The following is a 24,589-nucleotide window of genomic DNA, read 5'->3' as shown; positions in this document are numbered from 1 at the left end:
AGGACCCAGGTTCAATTCCGAGCTCCTATATGGCAGCTCACAACCGTAATTCCAGTTCCAGGGGATCTGACACCCTCACACAGACATATATGCAGACAGAACACAAATGTACATAAAATAAAAAATTTTTAAAACTTCAAGAAAGTTTTAAAAATATATGAATTTGGGGGCGTGGGTATATAGCTCAGTGGTAGGAAGTTAGTTCCCCAGCCTGAGGGGGAGTTTAAAGAACAAAGGGAAGGGGGAAGTGGATTTTTGGTATAATGCTCAGAAACAGGCATATTCACAGTAACACACTGTGCTGATGGTAAGTGGATGTGTGCCCAGGGCTGTAGCTGTGGAACAGGCTCACATTCATTGCAGGACCCATGGGGCTAGGCTGCCTTGATCTCACTGCAGGTCTGTGCATATGTGTAGTACTGTAATGACTTAAGTGGTTTCTATTATTAACTGTAGTCCTAAGTGTGGTAATTGCTGTTCTTGAATGTGGGCTTGTCGTCTGCTAACAACAAAATGCCAACAATTGATTTCTCTACCCCAGAACAGCCTCCGGGTGACACTCGGAGAAAAGTAAGTGGCTTTCTGGGCTCTGGCTCTCTGGCTGCTGCATGGAGATGACATCTTGTGGAGACTGTGTGTTTTGCTGGCTCTCATGGCTTCTGCTGTCTTGTCTTCTCAGCTTGATTTGTAGTACAATTTTGATTTCTTTTTCTTTTTTTATTTGTGGTCCTTCAGGTTTCACCCTGGAAAGAATTCTGTGTGTACTTTAAAGTGCAGAGACATATCAGTGGGTTAAAGTCTCCCCTGCATGCCTCCTCATTACCCACCCACCCCTCCCTTGCCCTAAAGTAAGTCCATCTGTATGAAATTTCAGTTTTAGTGGCTGGTGCTTCAAATTTCTCATCTGTAGACTATTAACAGTAAATTTCAGTCTACGGAGAAAATACAGATTTTTCTCTGGTTTATAAGGCCAGACCTTATTTCTCTTACTGTAAAGCAAAACCAAAATTAAAAAGTACAAACTAGGCTAGGTGTGGTGATACATACCACACCTATCATCCTAGCTCTCAAAACTAGGGTGGGGTACAGCACTTTGTGTCACACATGCAGAAGGCCCTGAGTGCCACCCTCAGAACAAGACAGAAGACAGTATACATCCAGAGTCAGGCATAGGGCACATACCTACAGCCCCACCATGAGTGAGGTTGAGGCAGGAGCATAGCAAGTTCAAAACCAGCATGAGCTACTAAGGCTGATGAGATGGCTCAGCTGGTAAAGACATAATTTGTGTAAGCATAGGCATCAAAGTGAGAAACCAGCCTGAATAATCCCTGGGACCCATGTAAGGGTGGAAGGAGAAAACTGACCTATACACACACACACACACACACACACACACACACGCACGCACGCACGCACGCACGCACGCACGCACGCACACACACACACACACACACCACACGCACACGCACATTCACACACTCACACACTACTCACGGACATATGCAATTGGAAAAAGACAAAAGTTTTCAAACTCAATTCTCTTCCTTCCCTCTACAAAACCATACAAAACAGACGCCCCCCCTCCTCCCCCACTCCCCACCCCCACCGCCCTGCTTTGGCAAAAGCTGCAAGATTCTTGCTGTCTTCCCTTCTTGTGTGCTTTGTTTTCCCTAAGTAAATAGTACCAGATGTGCACAGTGTACCAAGCTATTTTGGAAAATGTGAATCATTATTTTATAAAAGGAGAGCACAATGGCTGGGCATACTGGTATTCATTCACCTGTGGTCCCAGCACTCAGGAGGCTGAGGCAGGAAGATTACCAGTTTGAGGCCAACCACGGTTTGTTCAAGGGTGAGACCCTGAAAGGTGGGGCTGAGGATGGGAACTGGGAGGGATAAGAACAGAATGTTTTCCTTGGCAGACCCCTCTTCCTATGGGTTGCATGTTTTGTAGGCAGCTTGAGGCTGAGTGAAGGATAATGATGCTCAGATTAGTTCTGACTGTGCTTACACCGTCTCTCAGGAGTGCCTGTCAGACCAATGTGTTTTCATTCAGTAGACAAAATATAATAAATAAAAATTGTAAAAATGTAAAAACCTATAAGATCAGATTTTTTTCCATAAGAAATACTAATTACATAATTTTCATATGCTCATAGCTGCTGATGGTCTAGCAAAAACTGTCCTGGGTGAAACCTGTAGAAAGTTGAATGTGTTCATTTAGTGGTGTCTCATGAATACTGTTTTATGCTGTATTGGATTTTGTTTTAAACAATGCTACTGTTTTATGGTCATTTCTAGGTGTCAGTCAGTGGCTTATATGTCTTTAAAATAAATGCTTCAAAACAAGTAAAATGTTTAATGTTATGGGACCCTAAAGAAAAAAAAAATGAACAAATTTAGTATCTTTCCTTGAGCAATTTGAGATCCCAGGTTGCAGTGGTGTAACTTTGCTGTGCTGTGTTTAATGAGCTAAAATTTCATCCCTTTGCTCTAAACATAGACTTTTAAACTCTGGGAGCGTTTGATGAGCTAACCCTGTTCTGACAGAGCACAGGGTTCACTTTAGTGGCTCTGGTCTTACGTTAATCACAGATGATTTTTCCACCCTAGCTGATAAGACCACAAATTCTTAGTTCAAAATATCACACCAACAGCCCCAATAGATAAGTCCTTGCTTCTTCCCGAAACGTCTCAAGCCAGCCCTCCATCATTCCCTCCACACTCAGCTTTGTCTCCCAGGTTCCCACACAGCCCGGTGAACTCTTGAGTACTCAGCAGCTTTGTCAGCCCCAAATTCCAACTCCGCTACAGTCTTCCCAGCGGGCTGTCACAGCAGTACCCCATAAATGTGGTGCTGCTGGGGAGGAAAGGGCTTATTTAGCTTACATGTTCTGAGTTTGTTTGTTGAGGGAAGTCAAGGCAGGAACTTAAACTTTAGGAGTCTGGAAGCAGGAACAGAAGCTGATGCCATGGATGAGCGCCACTTACAGGCTTTTTCTCTATGGCTCGCTCAGGCAGCTTTCTTAGACCACCTGCCCATGGCTGGCTCCACACACAGTGGGCTGGGCCCTCCCACACCAGTGATTAATCAAGAAAATTCTCTACAGACTTGCCTGCAGCCAGTCTAATGGAGGCATTTTCTCATTTGAGGTTTCAACCCCCAGATATATCTAGCTGGGTCAAGTTGACAGAAAACTAATCAGGACACCAGACCTCTCAGAAATCCTTCTGTATTCTAAGTCCAGCCATGGAAACCAGTCCAGATGCATAATTTATTTCAAGTCTCTGCTAGAGGAGTGTAGAAATGTAGCTGTGCAGGTGACCTAAAGTTGATTACATAGTTTGCCTAATCTTAAATTACACAGAGAACATTAAAATATTTCCATCCTGTTTACAAAATCATTCCCTCTCTTTCCTGCTTTGTTTGCTTTCCTAATGAAAGTGGGCCTCTGACTGTGGCAAACCACAGAGCGGGAGCCTTGTTTACAATGGTTTGTGGTGAGTCAGGCAGAACCATGTAGAAGCCACAGCAGCCTCTATACTAGTTCATCTCCTGCAGCTCCACATTTCCCAGTACCTAAAAAACTAGTTGTAAAGGTTACCCTTTCCAGTCATTTTCTGTAGATCATGGAAGTTTTGTTAAGTTACTAGTAAGCAGCTCATTGAGCCTTTCCCTGCCTATGCACAAGTAATGCCATAGTGGAGCTCAGGAGGTAGTGTGTCATGTACACCTCCCTGCCGGTGAATAGGACCAAGGTAATAAAGGAGTTCCCATTCGTAGATCACCAAAGAGTCACTTAAAATACACACATTAAAAAAACATGCACGATAAATATTTCACTCTGAGACTCACTTGTTTTCCTCATCTCTTTTTCAAACTAGAGTAAGTTCAAGAAGTTTGGAAATGGAGAGAAAGCTTCTCATCAGGGTCATAGAGTTACTCACTTTTAAAAAATGCCTTTTGCTTTGTTTTGTTTTGTTTTGTTTTGTTTTCCAAGACAGGGTTTCCCTGTGTAGCTTTGGAACCTCATCTGGAACATGTTCTAGTGGAGTTGACAGGAAATAGATGACTTCTGTGAAGAATGTAAAGCAGGGGTAGCATAATAAAGTGATAGACGCTTACTCTGCTTTGCTGGGCAGAGTCATCTCTGAAGGGTTTGAGATCTAAATGATAAGAAGACAGTGATGAGAGAATGAGGAGCATGTGAGTGTTTGATGTACAATTAGATAGGGCGGGGGCAGCCTCGGCTACGTAGAGTTTGAGGTAAGCCTGGGCTATATGATACTGTCTCAAAACCAAAACAAAAAATAATGGGGATGGAAGTTGTAGCCAAATAGGAGTGATCAAGTTAAAGAGACTGGAGAGATGGCTCAAAGGGAAAAGGCACTTGCTGCTCTTGTAAAGACCTAGGTTCAGTTCCCAGCACCCATGAGTGACTCAGAACTATCTGTAACTCCGGTCCCAGGCAGTCTGGCTCCCTCTTCTGACCCCCACAGTATTGCATACACTTGGTGCACTTAACTATGTGCACACAAAACACGTGAGATAAACACCATGACCAAGAGCAGCTTAGGGAGGAGAGAGCTTATTGCATCTTACAGCTTGTTGTCCATCACCGAGGGAAGCTGAGGCAGGAACCCAGAGGCAGACATTGCTCCCAACAGTGTTGTTTGTTAAGTTCCCCTAGCACAGCCCATTAAGGTCTAAGCACTCAAAGGCCTTTCCACCTCAAAGTTCTGAATTGTCTACAGTCCTCCTCCAGACAACATGATCAGGGCTGTCCAGCAGTACCCGTGAACCTGCTACCAAGTTCTATCTCCATGCCCAAAAGCAAGTTAAGGAAGAAACTTGGGGTTTGTCTCAACTTACCGCTTTCTTGTCTTACTGAGGGAAGTTAGGGCAGGACCCTGGAAGCAGGAACTGAAACACTGTTGACTGGCTTGTTCGCCATGGCTCACTCAGCCTGCTTTCTTATACCAACCAGGACCACCTGCCCAGGGGTGGCACCGCCCACAGAGGGCTGGCCTTCCCACAGCAGCCATTAATCAAGAAAATGCCCTAGACTTCCTACTGCCCATCGGGTGGAGCCATTTTTTCTCCACTCAGCCAGTTTTCTCAACTGACTCCAGCTGTGTCAAGCTGAAACAGGACACCAAATAAAAATAAATTTAAAAAAAACTTTCCCAGGTGAAAGGATTGGTACAGGTTCACTAAGAGCACAGACATGCGTGCTGTGTGGGGGAAGTGATTGGTTAGGGGGATGGGGGCAGTGAGGTGGGCAAGAGCCTAACCTTAGAGGCACTCAGAGGCCAGAGCAGAGACTAGATCTGATAGTAACCCACACCAGGCTTCCTGTGAGCCAAACGCTGGCTTTAGTGAGGGCAAGAATATTCAAGAGGGCTGCAATGTGGCTTCGGAGGCAAAGGTCCTGGCTGTGCAGACCCAGTGGCCTGACTTCAGTTCCCCGTTCTACCATTTAAAGGTAGAGAGAACTGACTCCTCAGAGATGTTCTCTGACCTCCAAAGCAGTGTGCATGCACCTACATGTGTAATTATAACACACAATAATAACACACAGGAAATAATTTAAAAAACATGCAGGCAGCCGGGCAGTGGTGGCACACACCTTTAATCCCAGAACTCAGGAGGCAGAAGCAGGTGGATCTCTGTGAGTTTGAGGCCTGTTTGATCTAAAAAATGAGTTCCAGGACAGCCAGAGCTGTTACACAGAGAGACCTGTCTCAACAAAACAGGGGGAAAAGGATTAAATTGGAAATAGACTGTATTAATAGGGATCCATTTTGCTCAACAAGAGCCCTATTAGTGGCTCTCTTAATCCCTACTCCCTCCTCATTTTTTGTTTTGTTCTTCGATAGGGTGTCTCTATGTAGTTCTGACTGTCTTGGAACTCATTATGTAAATCAGGCTGGCTTCAGGCTCACAAGAGATCTTTTTGCCTCTACAGTGCTGGGACAAAGGTGTTTAACTTTTGGTATCTTTTTTTTTTTTTTTTTTTGAAGCTGTCATATCTTGGGGTTACAGACTTTTGTGAGTTGCCATGTGGGTGCTTGGAATTGAACCTTGGTCCTCTGGAAGACCAGTCAGTGCCCTTAACCACTGAGCCATGTCTCCACCACTCATTTTAAGTGGTGTTAAGTGTGCTGAGGCAGAGCCACTTGGCTTTTTTATGGAGATAGGCATTATTAATTGTTTTAAACCAGATACACTCAAAGTTGGGACAGTTTTCCCAGCAGAGGCCTGGATCTTATCTGTGTCACGTAATCACGTTCTAAGTTTTTAGCAACTTGTTTACCTTCTTGGCCCTCAATTTTGTTATTAAATGAGTGTTAGTGTGGTGGTATGCACTTAGAAGGCAGACTAGCCTGGGCTGTGTAGTGAGTTTCAGGGAGCCAAGATACTCACTCCAGCACTCAGGAGTTCAAAGGCAGGCCAGCCTGGTGTACAAAGACCTCCTGTCTGTCCCACCTCTTCATCTAGTGTGGGGCTTTCTGAGACAGGGTCTGCTGGAGCTGGCCTGGAGCTCCTGATCCTCCTGTCCCCACCATCACATGTGACTTGAGGCCAGGCTTATGACTGGCATACGGCATAGGAAGCTGCCCTCAGATTTCTCCATCCCAGCTAGACACACCTGTAGGAAGAAGGTCAAGGAGAGAAGTCCTCTCCCCAAGTCTTGGGAATGCATTTGGGTCTAGAAGGCAGGCAGGCCTGTGAAGCTGTCTTGCTGTGCACTGCTTTCCTTCCCACATTTAGCATTGCTGGTCACTTCCTTCAGGACTTCGAAGGCTAGAGGTGTTCACACTCTCAGTGGCTGATAGCTGCCTTCATCCGCAGCCTGAGGGGCAGGGACCCAGGAGGCGGAGCATGCAGACTCTGGGCCTGTAGCCCAGGGATTCACTTGCTCTCCCATCTCTTGGGAACATCAGGAATGACTAGCCTGGACTCTTGGTTTGCTAAAGGAATGGGGTCCCTCGAGCACCATCTTCTAGTGCAGTGGTTCTCACTCAACCTAATTAATGCTGTGCCCCTTTAATACAGCTCCTCATGTTGTGCTGGTCCCAACCATAAAATAACTAATTTTGCTATTGTTATGAATCATAATGTAAATATCTGATGTGCAGGATAGCTGATATATGACACCCCAAATGGGTGGAGACCCACAAGTTGAGAACTACTGCTCTAGTGCAGGATTGCAGCTTTCACTATTTAGAATCTTGCAGTTGGGGCCTTAAACATTGGACCCCAGTGAAGCAGAGAGCTGAACCCTGTGTTTCTCTACCCCTGGCTCTCTAGGTTTTTTTTTTTTTTTTTTTTTCATGTCTTTCTCCATACTTCCTTTCCCAGCCACGGACTTGGTAGATGTTAGCAGACAGTCATTGGAAAGGACGGGTAGAGTAGCGGTTGCCTGGAACAGTCGTCCTCACACGTCCTGAACCCCGTGTGTTGTGCCCTCTTCAGGTAGAGCAGCACTGTTTCTTTGCGACAGCCAGGGTTGCTGTGTGTGCCGTAGAAGAGAGTCTCCTCATGCATCTGGTGCCGCCTCTGTCCCTCCCCATTTTCTCAGCTAACCTCTTTTTCTTTCTTTTTCTTTAGGCCAATGAGGCAAGCTCAGAGTCCATAGCATCCTTCTCTAAACCGGAGATCATGAGTAGCTTTCTGCCAGAGGGTGGCTGTTATGAGCTGCTTACTGTCATAGGTAATTCCCAGGAACTCACCGGCCTCCTCAGCTAGCTTCGAGGATTCGTGGTGACAATGGGCTTCTATGGGTTTCCTGCAAGTCTAGGAGGAAATCCTTGCTAGGAGGCCATAGCCCACGGAGACGGTTGCCTGAGAAAGACTGATGGGGAAACCTAGAAATGTCAGCTATGAAAGTGGCAGTGGTGGACATCCTAGTACAATTTCCTGCTGGAATTGCGCCCCCTTTTCTTTAGAGTAGATAAATCTTTGTGGCTGTTTTTGTTTAAGTCATTCCTCTTTTCTTTTAGGTAAAGGATTTGAAGACTTAATGACAGTGAATTTAGCCAGGTACAAACCAACCGGAGAGTATGTGACAGTACGAAGGATCAACCTAGAAGCTTGTTCCAATGAGATGGTGACGTTCTTGCAGGTAATACAGCGTGGGTGTCACCCTTGGAGGGTGGGCTCCCAGTTACATAGCAATATCATCTCAGTCCTCTGCAAGTTTCTTCAGGAAACTAAGGTGGACTCTGTCCAGAGGTCATGAGGCATCGGTGAAGGATCTTACACATTCGGTGAAGGATCTTACACATTTGACACCGTCCATCAGGCTGTGGTGCTACTCAGCCCAGTTGTCCCTTCTTCTTTAAATATTTCTCTTTGCTTTGTTCTGCATTATTCAGAGAGGCTAAATAGCATGCCTTCAAGGCAAACATAGCAGAGCAACTTGTTGGGACTTAGTCTTAGGAAGTCTTGGTTATAGGCAGGGCCACCTGCTCTGCCACCAATGGCCATTTTCTGAGCCTTAGCATTATGTTTGCTGTAGATGGCTTTTGATTTTAAACTGGTATAGGAACTGAGTTAGATGACCTTCCTCATGGTCTTATGATAGCAGTGTGCATAGTGCCCAGCAAAGTGTGGACTCGGGCTGTGTGCAGTCATGTTTTCAAGTGATGCTCACCTGACTGTGACTTTGCTCACCTGACCACTCTGTCTGAGTTCCTGTCTCCACAGTCACTAGATGGGGCCTGTGCTAACTTAGTTATTTGTGGTGGAAAACTGAATTTATTCTAGAACATTTGCCTATGTTATTTTTCTGGATTTTATTCTCTGAAGCAGCAGACAGGCCCATAACTGCCCACGTGGTCTCAGTTTAGGTCATAAAGGCCAGGGACCTGAAATTTCTGGCTCTTTTGTTTGATTTTTATTATATTTGGAGATAGGGTCTCACATTCCAGATAGTCTAGAACTCATATAGCCCAGGCTGGCCTCAGACTCATCAGTCCTCCTGTTCTAGCCTTCTGAGCCATCAGTTCTCAACCTTTGGGGTCACATATCAGATATTTACATTACCATTCATAACTGTAGCCAAGAAACAATTATATGGTTGGGGTCACCACAGCATGAGGAGCTGCACTAAAGGGTTGAAGGGTTAGGAAGATTGAGAACCACTACTTTAAGCACCGGGATGACAGATCTCCCTGGCTCATCGTTTGTTTGTTTGTTTTGAGACGGGATTTGTCTGTAGCTTAGGCCTATCCTAGAACTCACTCTGTAGACAGACTGGCCTCGAACTCTCAGAGATCCACCTGCCTCTGCCTCCCAAGTGCCAAATTGAAGGCGTGCACCACCACACCACCGCCACCTGGCTGATTTTTTTTTTTTTTTTTTTTAATGTTTCATATACCTGCTTCTGGGAAAGGAGTCCCCAGTCAAGGTACTAGGAAATGTCTCCTTGTAGTCCATAGTTCTCAATTGTCTGTTAGTTCAGTCAACTCTTACACTTTGATGTATAGTGGGAAAATACTATTTATTTGTTTTTAGATAGCATCTCGCCTCAAACTTAAAGTCCTATTACCTCAGCGCTGGAGCTGGGACTGTGCTCTTGACTTTAAAAGGTTGGGTTAAGTGAGTCACTTCCAAGGCTTCAGCCATCTCTGAGGTGGCCCACTCTCACTGTGTTGACAGCAGTGACCCTGCATGATGAAGGGTTGCTTCTTGAGGTTCTTGGGTGTTGGTGGCTGGCAGGGCCATCCAAAGGCTAAGTGGGCAAATCAAGGGGCTTTCCTCAGTCAGGATGGAAGGACTCTGAGGAGAGCATCCAGAAGGATCTAGTTCTCCACACTATAACCTGCCGTCTTCATGTTGGATGCCATTCGTGACCCTGACCTCAGCTTTGCCATTGCTTTCAGGGGGAGCTCCATGTCTCTAAACTCTTCAGCCATCCCAATATAGTGCCATATCGAGCCACCTTCATCTCAGACAATGAGCTGTGGGTCGTCACATCATTCATGGCATATGGTGAGTGGGAAGGTTCTGGAACACTTGCCGTTCCTTCTGTGCTGTTTTCTTTCTCCTGTTACTCTTGGCGTCCTTTTCAGGTTCTGCAAAGGACCTCATCAGCACACACTTCATGGATGGCATGAATGAGCTGGCGATTGCATACATCCTGCAGGGGGTGCTAAAGGCCTTGGACTACATCCACCACATGGGCTATGTGCACAGGTGTGTTCCAAGCCACTTTACCCTGTATTAGTGAAGCTAGAGATCAGAATCAAGGGTCTGGATTCTGAGCTTGATCCTTGGAGGACAGTCAGTGCTGAAGTCACTTGATCTTTATCCTGTGAGAGGACCATCTACTGTGGACCACTGGCCCCAGACCCCGACCCCCTGGCTTACTCCTGTGTGTCTCAAAGCAGGCCCGTGGCCAGGCCAAAGACAGATTGGGTAGTTAAGGTTAGTGTCAGGAAAACCAGCTCATAATGGGGAAGACAATGGAACTGGAGGTCTCTGTCCACGTCATTGGTTCCAAGAATCAAACTGAGGTTGTAAGGCTTGCCAGCAAGTGCCTTACCCACTCAGCCACCTCATAAGCCCCAAATTGCAGACTTAGGAAGAAGGCAGTGTGTGGTAATGGTTTTGGGACCTAGATACACACGAGCTAGACATTTAAAAGCATAAATCAAGAAAATGATAAATATGATTATATCAGTTTTAAAGATTTCTTTCTTGTAAATGGCACTATGAACAAAGTAATGTGTACCAGAATGACAGATGTCAGCTTTGTCTAAACATACATGAGCAACAAGATCCTGCAAAACAAGAGAGGACAGCAGAGCGGCAGGATGGAAGGTCACAACAGAGCAGACTCCAGCAGTTTCAGGGACACACACTCAGCCCTAATGATCCTAGAACCACAAATGAAGACACAATGTCACATTGCAGTGGTTAGGAGACTGGATGGGACCCAGAGTGGCCAGTCAGGGGCATGGACACAGGCTCATCGTTAGCTCTGGCTGTGTGTCATCAGTGGACCTGCGGGCTGACGTCTGCTGCAAGCTGCCGTCTGTTACATTTGCACTGAGTACAGGTGTCTTGAGTGTCTCCCTGGAGGATGGGAAATGGTAGGTCCCTGGGCTAGAGTTGCCAATTAGAATCGAGAATACAATGTGTACAGATGGCAACAAGGATGAGTCTTGAAGTCTGCACTAAGTAAGAAAGGAGTGAATTGCTTAACAGAAAACAATTAGGTGAATTTAAAGCCACACATATGCACTTCCCAACTGGAGCATGAATGGCAGATCTCTGTGAGTTCAAGGCCAGCCTGGTCTACAGAGTGAGTTCCAGGACAGCCAGGACTACACAGCAAACAAATAAAAATCGTTAGTCTACCTGGTGTGGTGGTGCATGCCTGTAAGAATGGCACACATCTCAGAGCATTAAGGCTTTGGGGCCAGCCTAGACCACATATTGAGTTCCAGGTTGGCTGGGACTATCCACTAGAACATGACTGACATGCCAGGGTCTCACTGTTGAATAAAACTGACTTTCCCTCCCCCAGAAGCCATCAGCCTGTCAGGGATAGAGGCTCTTGAGCTCCTCTCTCCCCCATGCTAGAATGCTAGGGTCCTATACAGGCAGCCACGGTTTCTGTGAGTTCATGAGTGCTGTGGTCACGTGTCCAGAGAACACAGGTCTTACGGACTGCATTGCTGACTAATACTGATTGAGGTCTGGATTAGTCAGCATCCACAGCACAGAGACTTCTTCAAAGACAACAGTGAGAGCTGCACTAATCTGTGGGGAGAAAGACACACATTTAGAGGGTACTTTGATACTAGCGACACAGTAAGTTTTAAAATACAAGCCCACTCAAAGGTAGAAGCTGGCAGATCTCTAAGTTCGAGCCCAGCTTGGTCTACAAGAGCTAGTTCCAGGACAGCCTCCAAAGAGGCTTACAGAGAAACCCTGCCTCAAAAAACAAAACAAAAAACATAATGATAACATAGGGCTGGAGAGATGGCTTAGCAGTTAAGAGCATAGAGGGCCCAGCACCTACATTGAATGGTTCACAGTTGTCTGTAATTTTAGCTACAAGAGCTCTGACAACTCGGGCCCCTGCAGGCACATGCACACACCCACTCTCCTACCCCCATACATATGACTACAATAAAAAATAAATCTCCAAGCTGGAGAGACAGCTCAGTGAGTAAGAAAATCTACTACTCTTGCAGGAGACTTGAGTTCGGTTCCCAGCATCTGCATTGGGTAGTTCACTATTGCCTATAACTCCAGCTCTAGGGGATCTGACATTGTCTTCCAGCCCACCGTGGGCATTGCACTCATATGCACATACTCACACACAGATACTATACACATAATTAAAAATAAACCTCTTTTTTTTTCTTCTTTCTTTTTAAATCAAGTGTCTGTGTGTGGTGGCACATGCCTTTAATCCCAGCACTTGGGAAGGAGAGGCAGGTGGATCTCTATGAGTTCAAGGCAAGCCTGATCTACAGGATGGTTTTTAGGACAGCCAGGGTTACAAAGAGGACCCTGTCTCAAAACCCTGCACACACACACACACACACACACACACACACACACACACACACACACACACACAAAACAAAACAAAACAAAAACCAACTAAACAAAATCTAATGGAATGGGGCCATGTTACTTTCTTGTTTTTAGGCATGTTTGAAAACGGTCATAAATACATTTATGTATGTATGAGATGCACTTTTCTATGCATGGGTTAGACATACACACCGGTGAGAGTTCGCCAGGTCTAATACTTGAAGACTTCAGATTTGTAGCATTGGCCATGCACATGTCTTCATCCCCCCCTCAGGAGTGTCAAGGCCAGCCACATTCTGATTTCTACGGATGGGAAGGTCTACCTGTCTGGTCTACGCAGTAACCTCAGCATGATCAGCCACGGGCAGCGGCAGCGTGCGGTCCACGATTTTCCAAAATACAGTGTCAAGGTCCTGCCGTGGCTCAGCCCAGAAGTCCTCCAGCAGGTCTGTGTCCTTGGGCCCGAGGAGGCACAGGAATTTGCTGGGGTGGAGCTTCTCCCCAATTCTGGTAGAGTAAGAGGCTCTGGAGGAAGAGTCCTGTTGGCCAGGTGTGTCTTAGCACCCACTCAGCAAGGCATTGCCTGCTGCTGTGGATGTGTGGGGTCCCCAACTTTTAGTAAATGCCCCAGGGACATTCTCTCTGTACATACTTTGTGCTGTAGGTCCTTTTGCTGAGCAGGCACCCATCCCAGTGCGCCTGCTCACTTCGTAGCAGCACCAAACAGTTATCCGCAGCAGACGGTGAGGAGCATGGGAGCGTGGTCAGCGCCTGGTCCTGCCTGGGACAGCAGTCACCACCTCCTCAGTTTTACCCCTCCTTACTTAAGAAAGGCCAGTGCTGCAAATGGAGTCACCCGTGGCTGTTCTCTTCTTAGAATCTTCAGGGTTACGATGCCAAGTCTGACATCTACAGTGTGGGGATCACAGCATGTGAACTAGCTAATGGCCATGTGCCCTTCAAGGATATGCCTGCCACTCAGGTGAGCCTTCAGTCCTGTGTCCCCTTCCTTGTCACCTCTGCCTCCCACAAATGACTGCCGCTGGGGTACTGACTGACATGGGTAATAACATGATAGTCTTTTTAATTCAAAAAGTTTCCCACCGCTTGCTGGAGGGGTGCTTGTGCAATTCTTTGTTCCCTCCTCTGGTGATAAATATTGTGGTCACAGAGCCCAACCCATGGGGTGGGGCAAGTAGGACAGTGAGTGCAGAGAGCGGCCGCATATTTAGAGTAATCCTCCTACCTCAGCTTCCAAGTTTTGGGATTATAGGCATGCTCTACTACTATGCCTAGCTAAGCTGCCCAATCCTTATAAACTCATCAGCTATGTCCTGTCTTCCTTGATAAGTACAAAAGATCAGTGTCCAATTTCAAGTCCCAGGCATCTCTGGTTGTGTGCCACTGTACTCTGAAACACACTGTAGACCTTGCATGCTGTAGAACCCTGCACTTGCCTGCCTTTTGGCTCAGGCCAGTGGTGCAGTCTGCTCGTGGACTGGCAGACCTAGAGAAGAAGCTTGTTCAGGTCTTATCACTCCCAGGAAATGGAGTTGGGATTGTCTGGACAGGTGTTACTTGAATCTCAGGTGCCTGGAGCAAGATCTAGAACCAGAAGGAGGAAAAAACAGCAAACCTGTGAGCAGGCCTCCTCCTCAGGCTCACACACTGCTCAACTTGGGGTCACAGGTTGAAGCTAGAGAATGGTTGAGTCAGCTACCTTAAGCAGAGACCAAAGGAACTTCTAGGTGGCAAAAATACTGTGTCTTAAGACTTTATTTATTTATTTTTTTTAAATTTGTGTGAACCTGTGTGCCATTGCCTAAGGCATTCAGAAGAGAGCGTCAGAGCTCTTGGATCTGGAGTCACACTTGAAAGCCACCCAACATGGATGCTAGAAATCAAACATAGGTTCTCTGTGAGAGCAGCAAGCTTTCTTAACTGAGCCATCTCTCCAGCCCCTAGTCTAGCCTTAAAAGCTAATAGCAGTTGACTATATTAAGAGTGGGAATAGAAGCCTACTCTTGGCTGGAAGTGTATGTAGCTCAGTGGTAGATGTACCAGGCTTTTTCTTTTGGGCCACCAACCAGCTCCCAAATCATGGCACAGAGACTTCTTTAGACTTAAGAATGTGGGGGCTGGACAGATGGCTCAAGAGCACCAGCTGTTCTTGCAGAGGACCCGGGTTCAATTCCAAGCACCCATATGGCAGCTCACAACTGCCTGGAATTCTAGTTCCAGGGGACCTGACACTGGAACCTATGGAAAAATACCAAAGTACATTAACTCTTTTTGTTAAATTAAAAAAAAAAAAAAAAAAAAAAGGCTTAAGAATGCTTGACCTTATATTAGCTTGTATTTTAATCTGCTTATCTTTATCCACATTTTGTCCAAGCTCAGGGCTTTTTACTTTTCTTTCTGTGTGTCCTACAGCTGCCTGCTAACCCCTGGCTTCTTTCTCTCCTCCTTGTTCTCTCTATTCTTTCTCCTCCTTTGCCTAGATTTATCCTCCTACTTATTCTTTCTGCCTGCAAGCCCTGACTATCTTTCTGCCTAGCTATTGGCTGTTCAGCTCTTTCTTAGACCAATCAGGTGCCTTAGACAAACAACACATCTTTATGTAATTAAAAAAAATAAACAAATGTAACATAGTTTCACATAGTTAAAATATTTCACAACAGTAGAGTGCTTACTTAAGACATGCAGACTCCTGCACTTAGGAGTTCAGACTCCTGCAACAGCAAGAGTGTGTACTGTGTGTGCTAACAAAGAACAGATCTGGGGCACAGCAAAGAATTGTAAATGGCTGTGGTGCAGGCATTCCAGAGAGCTGCTGGGTGATGAGGCTGGAGAAGGAAACAAGAACATCCCATATATGATCCCTAGGGCCTTTGGTTCATGTCCTAAAGAATAGGGAAGTTCTGAAGATATAAGCATAGGGGTGATAACAGTGGATTATCTGTCCATCTGTCTATCTGAAAGGTGACTCAAATCTAGCCATTCTAGTTCTTAGCTTAACTTAGCTCTGATAGAATACTTAGGAGCCTAGGTATAAGAAATCTGTAAGATGCCGGGTGTTGGTGGCACTTGCCTATATATAATCCCAGCACCCAGGAGACAGAGGCAGGTGGATCTCTGTGAGTGAGTTCAAGTCCAGCCTGGTCTACAGAGCTAGTTCCAGGACAGGTTCCAAAACAATACAGAGAAACCCTGTCTTGAAAAAAAAAACAAACCAAAAGAAAAAAAAGAAATGTGTAAGAAAACAATTGAGTAACAGTAGCTATTCAAGAAGGAGTAAGATGGTTAGTTAGTGTGGGCCTAGTTAGTATGGTGCTAGTTAGTTAGTGTGGGCCTAGTTAGTGTGGACCTAGTTAGTGTGGACCTAGTTAGTTTGAACTAGTTAGTGTGGACCTTGTTTGAGATAGTGTAATCCTAGTTAGTATAAACCACTAAGCTAGTTAGTGATTCAGATCCAGAAGCAGCATTGTCCAATAAAACTTTCTGCAATAATGAAAGTGACTGTCCCTGCACTGTCCACAATAAGGGAGCCAGGAGCCACTTGCTACATTGATCATGTAAAATGTGGCTGTTGAGATGGAGGGATTGAATTTTAAGGCTAAGTTAAATTGTCCCATGGTCAGAGGCTCCCACATTAGTACAGTCTTAGAGAATTTTCCAGGCTCTGTTTTGATCGCTCAAGAGGTTCCTAAGGTCACTTACAAAGACAGCTGCCTGCAAGGTGTGGCTGGTTTTGCATGTGTCAAGTTTGAAAGCTTGGAAGCAGCCTCCCAAGTCAGGTCTGCCCTGGTGTAGCATGCCTATCAAACCAGGGCACTGTATTGCAGATGGCACATTGTAGACTCCACTGGACTCACCTGGGCCTGGCAGAGTGGAACCGGGCTTCATAGAAAGTGATGTCACTTTACCTCTACCCTTTAGAGGGGTTCAGTGCCTTGTAAAGGGGGACAGGAAACTGGGCTCTTCAGTCCAGCCCTAGCCAAGGGCACTTTAGCCCTTCCTCTCCCATTCTGCCTTCACTGCCAGCCAGTGGCCAGTGTCCTTTGCAAAAGGGTTACATGATGTCTTGGGGTTTTTACTGCTGTGGTGAAACACCATGACCACAAGTAAGTTAGAGAGGAAAGGGTTTATTTTGCTTACACTTCCAGGAAACAGCCAACTACTGAGGGATAGCAAGGCAGGAGCTCAAGCAGGGTAGGAACCTGGAGACAGGAACTAAAATAAAGCAGCGGCCATGGAGGATGCTGCTTACTGGCTTGCTCCTTGTGGCTTGCTCAGCCTGCTTTACCATAGAACCTAGGACCACTTGCCCAAGGATGATACCACCCACAATGGGCTGGACCTCCCCCCATCAGTCACTAATTAAGAAAGTGCCCACTGGTCAGTAGTGACATGCCTTTAATCCCTGCACTTGAAAGGCAATTTGAGGCAAGCCTGTTCTACAGAGCAAGTTCCAGGACAGCTAGAGCTACACAAAGAATCCCTATCTTAAAAACCAGGAGAGAGGGGAGGAGGTAGAGAGGAAGAGAGAGAGAGAGAATATGCCCTACAGGCTTGCCTACAGCCCATTTATGTGGAGGCGTTTTCTCCTCCTCAGATGACTCTAGTTAGTGTCAAACTGACATAACCCTAGCCACCACCCCCCTCCGCGCCCCCCCACTTTGATCTTCATTCCAAGAGATTTCATTTGTTCAAGGGAGTGAGGTTGTTTGTGAGGGAACTCTTGGCTGTCCAGGGCCCTGAAACCCACACCTGTCTCTGTCTCTTCTCCAGATGCTCCTGGAGAAACTGAATGGCACAGTGCCCTGCCTCCTGGACACCAGCACCATCCCTGCCGAGGAGCTGACCATGAGTCCCTCGCGTTCCATTGCCAACCCTTCCCTGAATGACAGTGTGGCCACTGGTAGCCTCCGGCCTTCCAATGGTGACTCGCCCTCCCACCCCTACCACCGAACCTTCTCAGCCCACTTTCACCACTTTGTGGAACAGTGCCTTCAGCGCAACCCTGACGCAAGGTACCCTGATGGCCATCTCCGGAGCTTCAGGGGAGCAGAGGGAGCTTGGGAGCTCCAGCCAGAAGAGAGGTTGACTCTTAAATAGAGACCTGGATTCCCAGAGGGAGGAATGTGTGATCCCACAGCAAGAAGCTAGCCTGGGGGGCTTTGGCTATTGGTTGTTGGGAGAGAGAGCAGAGGGAGGAGGTAGAGGATGAACGTCAGGGTTTGGTTAGCTGAGTTGTGCTCTCTTCCTCTTTCTCTGCAGGCCTAACACCAGCACCCTCCTGAACCACTCCTTCTTCAAGCAGGTATGAAGCGCTCCCCTGGTTCCAAACCTGCTGCTGCTCACCCGTGGTTCTCGCCACCCCGACCCCTTAGCTTGGGGGTAGGTGCTCTTCCACGGCTGCTCTGTTTGAACAGAGGAGGACCGTGTTTCTGAGGCTTTAAGAGGCACTATCCCGCCTTTCTCTTTTGGCTCCAGGACACCATGGGTCAGGAACCACTGCCTGGTAACTGGAGGTCCTGTGGTGTCCTGAGTTGTAGCATCCACCGTCCAACTTGTCTTTCTCCCTCAGATCAAGCGACGTGCCTCAGAGGCGTTGCCCGAGTTGCTTCGCCCTGTCACCCCCATCACCAACTTTGAGGGCAGCCAGTCTCAGGATCCCAGTGGAATCTTCGGCCTGGTGACAGACTTGGAAGGCCTGGAGGTGGATGACTGGGAGTTCTGAGCCAGTGCAGCCTTCACCCTCCAGCTGGGGTGGGGTGTGAGTCCCAGGAGCTCTTCCTGAGGGTTGGCACCTACCTCTAGGTGCAGCCTGGGTAAAAAGGACACTATGCCTGCAGAGCTGGCTGCTGGCTGCTTGAAAGGACAATCTGGAAGAGACTTCACTGTTTTTGTGGCTTTTGAGAGACAGGGAGTCCCAGTCACCTGGGACTTGGAGAGGCCGGAAAGCTGACATCCTGTCCTGTGAGCTCAGGGGACCTCCTTAGAAGGAAGAGACACTGCTTTGGCCCCAAGGCTGAAGTTCAAGCCCAGAGCTTAACTCACGACCCAGGGACCCTTCACTTCCTCTTCCCGCACTTGCTCTCCTGCCAGCCTATTCCACTCAGTTCTCTGCTCCCAGATCCTGTAGGGCTAAACCGGGCACAAGTCCTAAGCAGCCCGCCCCGCCCCGCCCCGCCCCGAGGCCTCTCCCCAGTCTGTTTTAAGCACCAGGTCAGTTATGGCTGGGCCGGGTCATTCTCATCCCCACCCAGCTCTTGGACCCTGAAGCCTCTTAGCTCGTCTGTCTGTTACATTCCTTTCCCAAGAATCCATGCCATGCCTCCTGCCAGCTGCTGCCATGGTGCCTCCAAGGGCCGTAAAGTCTCCCCTCATCTGAGGGCTTGAGTAAGTCCTTATGTTGTATCAGTTTCATTGTCAGAACAAATTAAACATTTCAGAGTATGTTGGGAATGACAACAGTTTTCCATGTGTGCAGAGGCTGTAGCCAGCTTGTAGGGATGGCCAGCCAGGCTAAGGTGCAGGCCATCATTCTCCCAGGGTGGGCTGAGTGGGTGCGGGGGGCTGGGCAATGAATGATGTCTTTCATAAGCAGACATACCAGTTTAAAAACCCACAGTCTCTTAATTCCTTAGAATTTTAGGAGTATTATTAAATTTTGCCTTGGCAAAGTTATCTGGAGAGGGCACCAGTGCTGTGTCTAGCCAAGCCCACCTCTGGGGCACTGAGCACTGGCAGCCAAGGGTGGAGAGCTTTGTCGTATCCTGATGGTTGGTACTAAATACCCAGCAATCGTGTAACCCAAGAACCTGCTGTCCTGGCAGCCAGTGACTGCCTGAGCAAGGGTCCTGGCTCTAACTTTGTTTCTTTGCACGCCCAGCCCAGCATTTCCACCTGGCTAGGCCCGGGTGAGGCCCTCTGCGGCCTGAGGCACTTCAAACCCTGGTTTTTGTTTGTTTTGTTTCATTTTTTGTTTTTCAAGACAGGGTTTCTGTGAGTAACACTGGCCATCCTGGAACTAGCTTTGTAGCCTGGCTTTAAACTCACAGAAATCCGAATGCCTCTGCCTCTGCCTCCCGAGTGTTGGGATTAAAGGCGTGTGCCCCCACTGCCTGGCATAAGTGCCAGTTTAAGGAAACCCTCCCTTTTCTGAGGCTACTTAAGCCATCAAATGTCCCCACTTTGCATTGTCTTAGAAATGGGACCAGGAACATAGCTAGTTGTCAGAGAACTTGCCTGGCATGCATGCTTGATCAGCTCCTCAGCACTTTGAACATTGGGAGTGGGCATGGCATCTCTCTATAAGCCCAGCACTTTGACGCAGAGACAAGAGGATGGGCGATGTACATCATCCTCGGCTACATAGCTGGGTTACGGCCTGCTTGGGCTGGAGACCTTGTCTGAGGTACGAACATTTGAAGAAACGTTTTCTTTTAATTCCCCACTATGGAGGTGGGCAAGGGGACCTGAAATGGCATGTGAGAAAGTGCCCCTACTACTGCCGGGTTTGTTTTTCCTTAGACACTTCAATTTTAAAATCCTGTATTTTTTAAATAGGTGTGCTTGTGTGCAGCAGGACATGACTTGTAGCCCAGAAAACTCAGGAAACTGGCATGGGCCCACAGCTAGCCATTTTCTGCACTGCCTGCCTCCTTGCAGTCAGCTCAGCTCATCCCTGCCGGCAGCTCAGCCCACACATGGTCCCAGCCGGGCAGGTTGCCAGTCCGTGCCCAGGAGCGGCCTCTTGGTGTCCCTAAGGGCTTCACCTTTCTTGCATCAAACAGCTTCTTTGGTGACTCTGATGACAGGTGTGGACAATTTACCCAGGAAGAGCTCCCCTCCCCCTCCCCCTCCCAGTTGTGGCGGAGCACCCACCAGGAAGTCGGTGGCTGAGCCTCCTTGCAGGCAAAACATCGTCTAGAGAGAGAACGAGGGACTAAGAGGAAAGTGAAGCACAGCGTGGGGAAACAGTGGGGGCCGGTGGGGACGGGAGGTGCAGCCTGCTGCTTCCCTGTTCCCTGCCAGGCAGGAGGCGTTGGGCTGTTCTGTTCCCTGACACGCGTGGGCCCGCGCTAGAGCCACCAGTTCTATTCCTGTCACGGGTGTGGGAACACGCCGCTTGAGTGCTGCGTGCTTCGTGAAACAGCCTCTAGGCAGGCGTTAGGCGCTTCCAGCAGAGGCCCGTGCCGCAGATGCCGCTGCCCAGAGGCCCTCCAGTGCGGCGCTGTCCTCCCCCCGGGCGGCCGAGTGGCCCGCGGCACCCCAGACCCGCCGGGGTAGAGCGGCAGGCGCAGCTCTGACAAGTCTAAATGCCTCTGGCTCCTTCGGAGGATCGGGGCCTGCTTGCTGCCAGGAAGCGGGTCCTTCAACTAAGGGCTTGACCCGGGCCACGGCGTGGAGGCCCCCGTTACAAATCCCACAAAACCTGGCCACAGAGACCGGTTAAGATGCCCGGGTTGAGGGTGTGGGTGCTTTCGGAAGCCGCTAAGCTGAGGGGGTTCTGGGGTGGTGGACCTGTCACACCCTTCACGTGGCGGCCTCGGGCCACCCCTGGCCACCTTGGCCTCACACCGGGGTGTGGGGGCAGCCATGAGCTGTCTCCTCCATCCTCCACCGCAGCACCCGTGGCTGTCGGGGGACCTGCCTCCCGAGTCCCCACAGTGGGACAGCTCCGGGTACCCGGTCTCCAGAGCGCGAGGAGGGGGCGGGGCTAATGCGACTCGGCCTTCACAGTGGCCAACGGGTAAACCGAGGCAGCCAAAGGCCCAGACCCATTCGCGAAGGTCCTCGCCGGGAGCGCCTTGTGTGGCGACCATAGGCTGAACTCATCCCCGCCCGAGGTGTGTGATTCAGTCCCCGCCGTCGTCCCTTCCGCACGAACGGCAAGGGAGGTCGGTTCCGGGCGACGGGCGAGCGCGGGCTGCGAAAGCGGTGCGGGGGGCAGACAAAGGCGGGGGGGGTGGCGAGCGAGGGAAAGACAAAGCACAGAGGGGGTCGGCGGCGGCTTCTCCCGGAGGCGGCCCCGGGCACGCGGAGCCAATGGGCGGGCGCGGGGCGGGGGCCGGCGGGGGCGGCGCCGCGGCGAGGCGGCGGCTGCCGCTCGGGGACCACTGGCAGCGGCGGCAGCTCGCGCCCGCGCCTCTCGCACCCGAGGCGGCCCCCAGCGAGCGACCCCCGCCCCGCGGCGCAGGCCGGGCCCGGTGAGACCCACGGCGGCCGGGGGGAGGGGCGCGGAGCGTTGCGGGGCCGACGCCGCCTGGCGGTTCGCGCGGAGCGCTCGCTGCGACCCCGAGGCTCGCGCCGGTCCCGCTGGGCCGGCCCGTGGTGGGGTGGGTTCGGGTCCGGGGTCCCGAGGAGCGGGCGCGGGAGGCGGCGCAGCCTGGCCGGGCGGGAGGCCGGGCCGAGCTCTGCCCAGGGGCTGCACCTCTGAGCCCGGTGCGGGGGGGACAGGGCCGGGGGGGATCAGACCTCTGCTGACCTCCCCTCACCCTGGGCGGGGTCTCCGCCCGTGGGAAGCACACGCAGGCACCGCGGAGCCCCCGTCCCCGGCCGCCCTCGCTAACTTTGTTCTGTCCCCGCAGATGTTTCCACTCAGGGACCCCTTGCCCCTTGGGGAGCTGCATGAGGGGCAGGCAGGCTGGGGAGGGGGGTGAGGGGCGGAAGTCGCAAGACCCAGAGCAACAGGAAATGACTTAGGGAAAGTCCCAACCGCAGCCCCTCAACCCCCTGCCTAAAAACACCCCAGCCTGCAGGATGGGGGAGGGCTCTTGGGGCCCCACTGACTGACTTCCCCTTGCAGAACCCTCCTGGCGCGGCGTCTCCACCCAGGCCGCCAACCACCTCCGAAGAGCCATGTTCCAGGCTGCCGGAGCCGCCCAGGCCACCCCCTCTCATGTAGGTGACCAGCCAGGTGGGAGGGGTAGAAGGGACAGGAGCAGTTCGTTTGCTTGACACCCACTGCCACTTTTTTGAGTGCCCCTGGGATCTGGGCTGGGCCACCGGAGAGCTGGCCCGCTCTGACTGCTCCTCTTCCCCAGGAAGCCAAAGGCAGCAGTGGCAGCAGCTCGGTGCAGCGCTCCAAGGTAGGGCCCCGCGGGTGGGCGTGGGTGGAGGGAAGGGTCGGTGCTGATCAGGCTTCTTGCTGAGTGTACCCTACTCCCCCACTCCACAGTCCTTTAGCTTGCGGGCTCAGGTGAAGGAGACCTGTGCAGCCTGCCAGAAGACTGTGTACCCTATGGAGCGGCTGGTGGCAGACAAGCTTATTTTCCACAACTCTTGCTTCTGTTGCAAACACTGCCACACCAAACTCAGGTGCGCCATGCTTTGCCCGGCCCGTTTAACTTGCCCACCCTACCCTGCCTTCCAGCCCCGACCTAGACTGATAGAGCTGTTCTTTGCTCCCGCAGCTTGGGCAGTTATGCTGCACTGCACGGTGAATTTTACTGCAAACCTCACTTTCAACAGCTGTTTAAGAGCAAAGGCAACTACGATGAGGGGTTTGGCCGTAAACAGCACAAGGAGCTCTGGGCCCACAAGGAGGTGGACTCAGGCACCAAGACAGCCTGAGATCCCTCTAACATCTGTTCCCTCCCCGTACATGATCTACAGCTGGCCAGTGGCAAGGAGGTTGATCTGGGCTTGTGAGGGGAGCGGGGTGGGAAGGGATGAGGCTCCCTCAGACAAGTTTCAGGCACAGGGCTCTGCTCCAGGATTCCTTAACTTTTCCCATAGGAGGTGGAGGTTTGGGAACCAGAATTGGATTTTCACCATACTGCTTCCTTCAGACCATCTCATCTCACCCCATGGCCCCCTGGGAGGCCCACAAGCCCAGCGTCCCTATTTAGGTGCCTTTTCTCCAGCAAGGAGTCAGCATGCCCTCCTCAGGGTCCCAAGCTCCCACACTGCCACCTGGGCCTTGTGCACCCCTACGTCTCCCCATCTACCTCTGCCCTTAGCCTGGTTCTGAGCCACAGACTGGAGGAGGGAGAGCGCCATCTGCTGGGCCTCATATACACCACCTCATTGGTGGAGGAGGGGGGCCGGGGGAGAGGCAAGACCCCCCCACAGCCTTGGGATCTGGGGGCCCCTTGAACCACAAAGCTAAAGCAAAGCTCTTGCTGGAGCCTCAGCTAACAGGGTCGGCAGTAGCTTTGCTCCCCTTCCTCTCCATTGTTAATGCTTTTCTGACTGTTGTGACCAACCCTGTTTTAAACATGTTTAAACAGACGTTGACTCTGTTAATGTGGCCTGGTGGGGGGCTGGCTGAGTGGCAGGTAGACTGCAAACTCATCATGGGGACGGGGGCCAGCCCATAATACTCCTGCCCTTGAAGGGGCTGGGTGATGGTTGTCAGGGAAGTATTGGCTTGAAAAATTGGTCTCTGCCAACTCAGGGTGGTGTCAAAACCTGGAATCCCAATGTGCTCTTGGAGTTGTGGAGAGAAGCCAGGCCCCACCGACTCACATGTACCCGACAGAGTTTTGTTTTCGTGTTGCCCTCACTGGCCTGCAACTGAGGTCTGCCTACTTCTGCTTCCAAGGTGCTGGGGTTAAGGCGTGTGTCACCGGCGCCCAGCCTCCCTGCAGTTCTTCACAGGTGAACTTACTGACTTGGCCAAGACGGTCTTGGCCTTTCTGCTAGCCAGCCCCAGCTGTCCAGTTTCCTCCGAGCCCTTGCCCTAGATATTTGCAAGGAGTGGAGGGAATCCACAGATGAGCAAGGGCTGCTAAGTTTCAGTGCTGCAGCCTCTCCCTTCTCATTGCTGCCATCTTCCTGGAGCCTCTTGTGGGAAGTGAGAGGTCACAGCTACTGGCCCAGGTCATCCAGGGACACACTCTGCTCCTCCGAGAGCCATGCACACTGAGGATGACAGCTCACAGCAGAGAAACAAGACAAGTGTAAAGACACTCCCTCAGCATGTCTGTCCTGATTTCCGCAAGCTGCCTATGGGAATCCAGCCTCTGGTCCCACCGGTGGATGAACCACTGTGGATTGTTCCTTCAGGTG

The 24,589-nt window shown here is 50.1% G+C and overlaps 2 protein-coding genes across 11 annotated transcripts in view; both read left to right on the top strand.

Moving 5' to 3' along the window:
- The window catches only part of Strada (STE20 related adaptor alpha), a 30,400-nt gene extending 11,358 nt beyond the window's left edge, over positions 1-19,042 (top strand). For 4 of the 7 annotated variants that reach the window (XM_051179150.1, XM_051179145.1, XM_051179167.1 and 1 more), the window contains exons 3-11: positions 7,619-7,721; positions 8,011-8,132; positions 9,895-10,003; positions 10,084-10,207; positions 12,840-13,011; positions 13,443-13,547; positions 17,357-17,598; positions 17,846-17,888; positions 18,156-19,042. In XM_051179150.1, the coding sequence (XP_051035107.1) occupies positions 7,619-7,721; positions 8,011-8,132; positions 9,895-10,003; positions 10,084-10,207; positions 12,840-13,011; positions 13,443-13,547; positions 17,357-17,598; positions 17,846-17,888; positions 18,156-18,308 (1,173 nt within the window). In that variant the 3' untranslated portion in view covers positions 18,309-19,042. Of the gene's footprint in view, positions 1-541; positions 571-5,903; positions 5,986-7,618; positions 7,722-8,010; positions 8,133-9,894; positions 10,004-10,083; positions 10,208-12,839; positions 13,012-13,442; positions 13,548-17,356; positions 17,599-17,845; positions 17,889-18,155 lie in introns of those variants that run through there. The other 3 variants (XM_051179139.1, XM_051179134.1, XM_051179175.1) reach the window with 2 other exon arrangements.
- A 2,357-nt stretch (positions 19,043-21,399) lies between these two features.
- Positions 21,400-23,809, top strand: Limd2 (LIM domain containing 2). 4 transcript variants are annotated; one of them, XM_051179118.1, is made up of 5 exons: positions 21,400-21,423; positions 22,383-22,477; positions 22,621-22,665; positions 22,755-22,894; positions 22,990-23,809. In XM_051179118.1, the coding sequence occupies exons 2-5, from the start codon at positions 22,436-22,438 to the stop codon at positions 23,147-23,149; spliced, it is 387 nt and encodes a 128-aa protein (XP_051035075.1). In that variant the 5' UTR covers positions 21,400-21,423; positions 22,383-22,435; the 3' UTR covers positions 23,150-23,809. The 4 variants fall into 4 exon arrangements, with proteins under 4 accessions (XP_051035075.1, XP_051035058.1, XP_051035066.1 ...); XM_051179101.1 differs by lacking the exon at positions 21,400-21,423 and adding an exon at positions 21,648-21,783; XM_051179109.1 differs by lacking the exon at positions 21,400-21,423 and adding an exon at positions 21,798-21,912.
- The last annotated feature ends 780 nt before the right edge of the window (positions 23,810-24,589 follow it).

This window comes from Phodopus roborovskii, unplaced genomic scaffold (assembly GCF_943737965.1).
Source record: "Phodopus roborovskii unplaced genomic scaffold, PHOROB, whole genome shotgun sequence".
In the NCBI taxonomy this organism is placed as follows: domain Eukaryota; kingdom Metazoa; phylum Chordata; class Mammalia; order Rodentia; family Cricetidae; genus Phodopus; species Phodopus roborovskii.
Note: the sequence above shows the minus strand (reverse complement) of the source record. Positions and strands in the feature narration are given on the sequence as shown.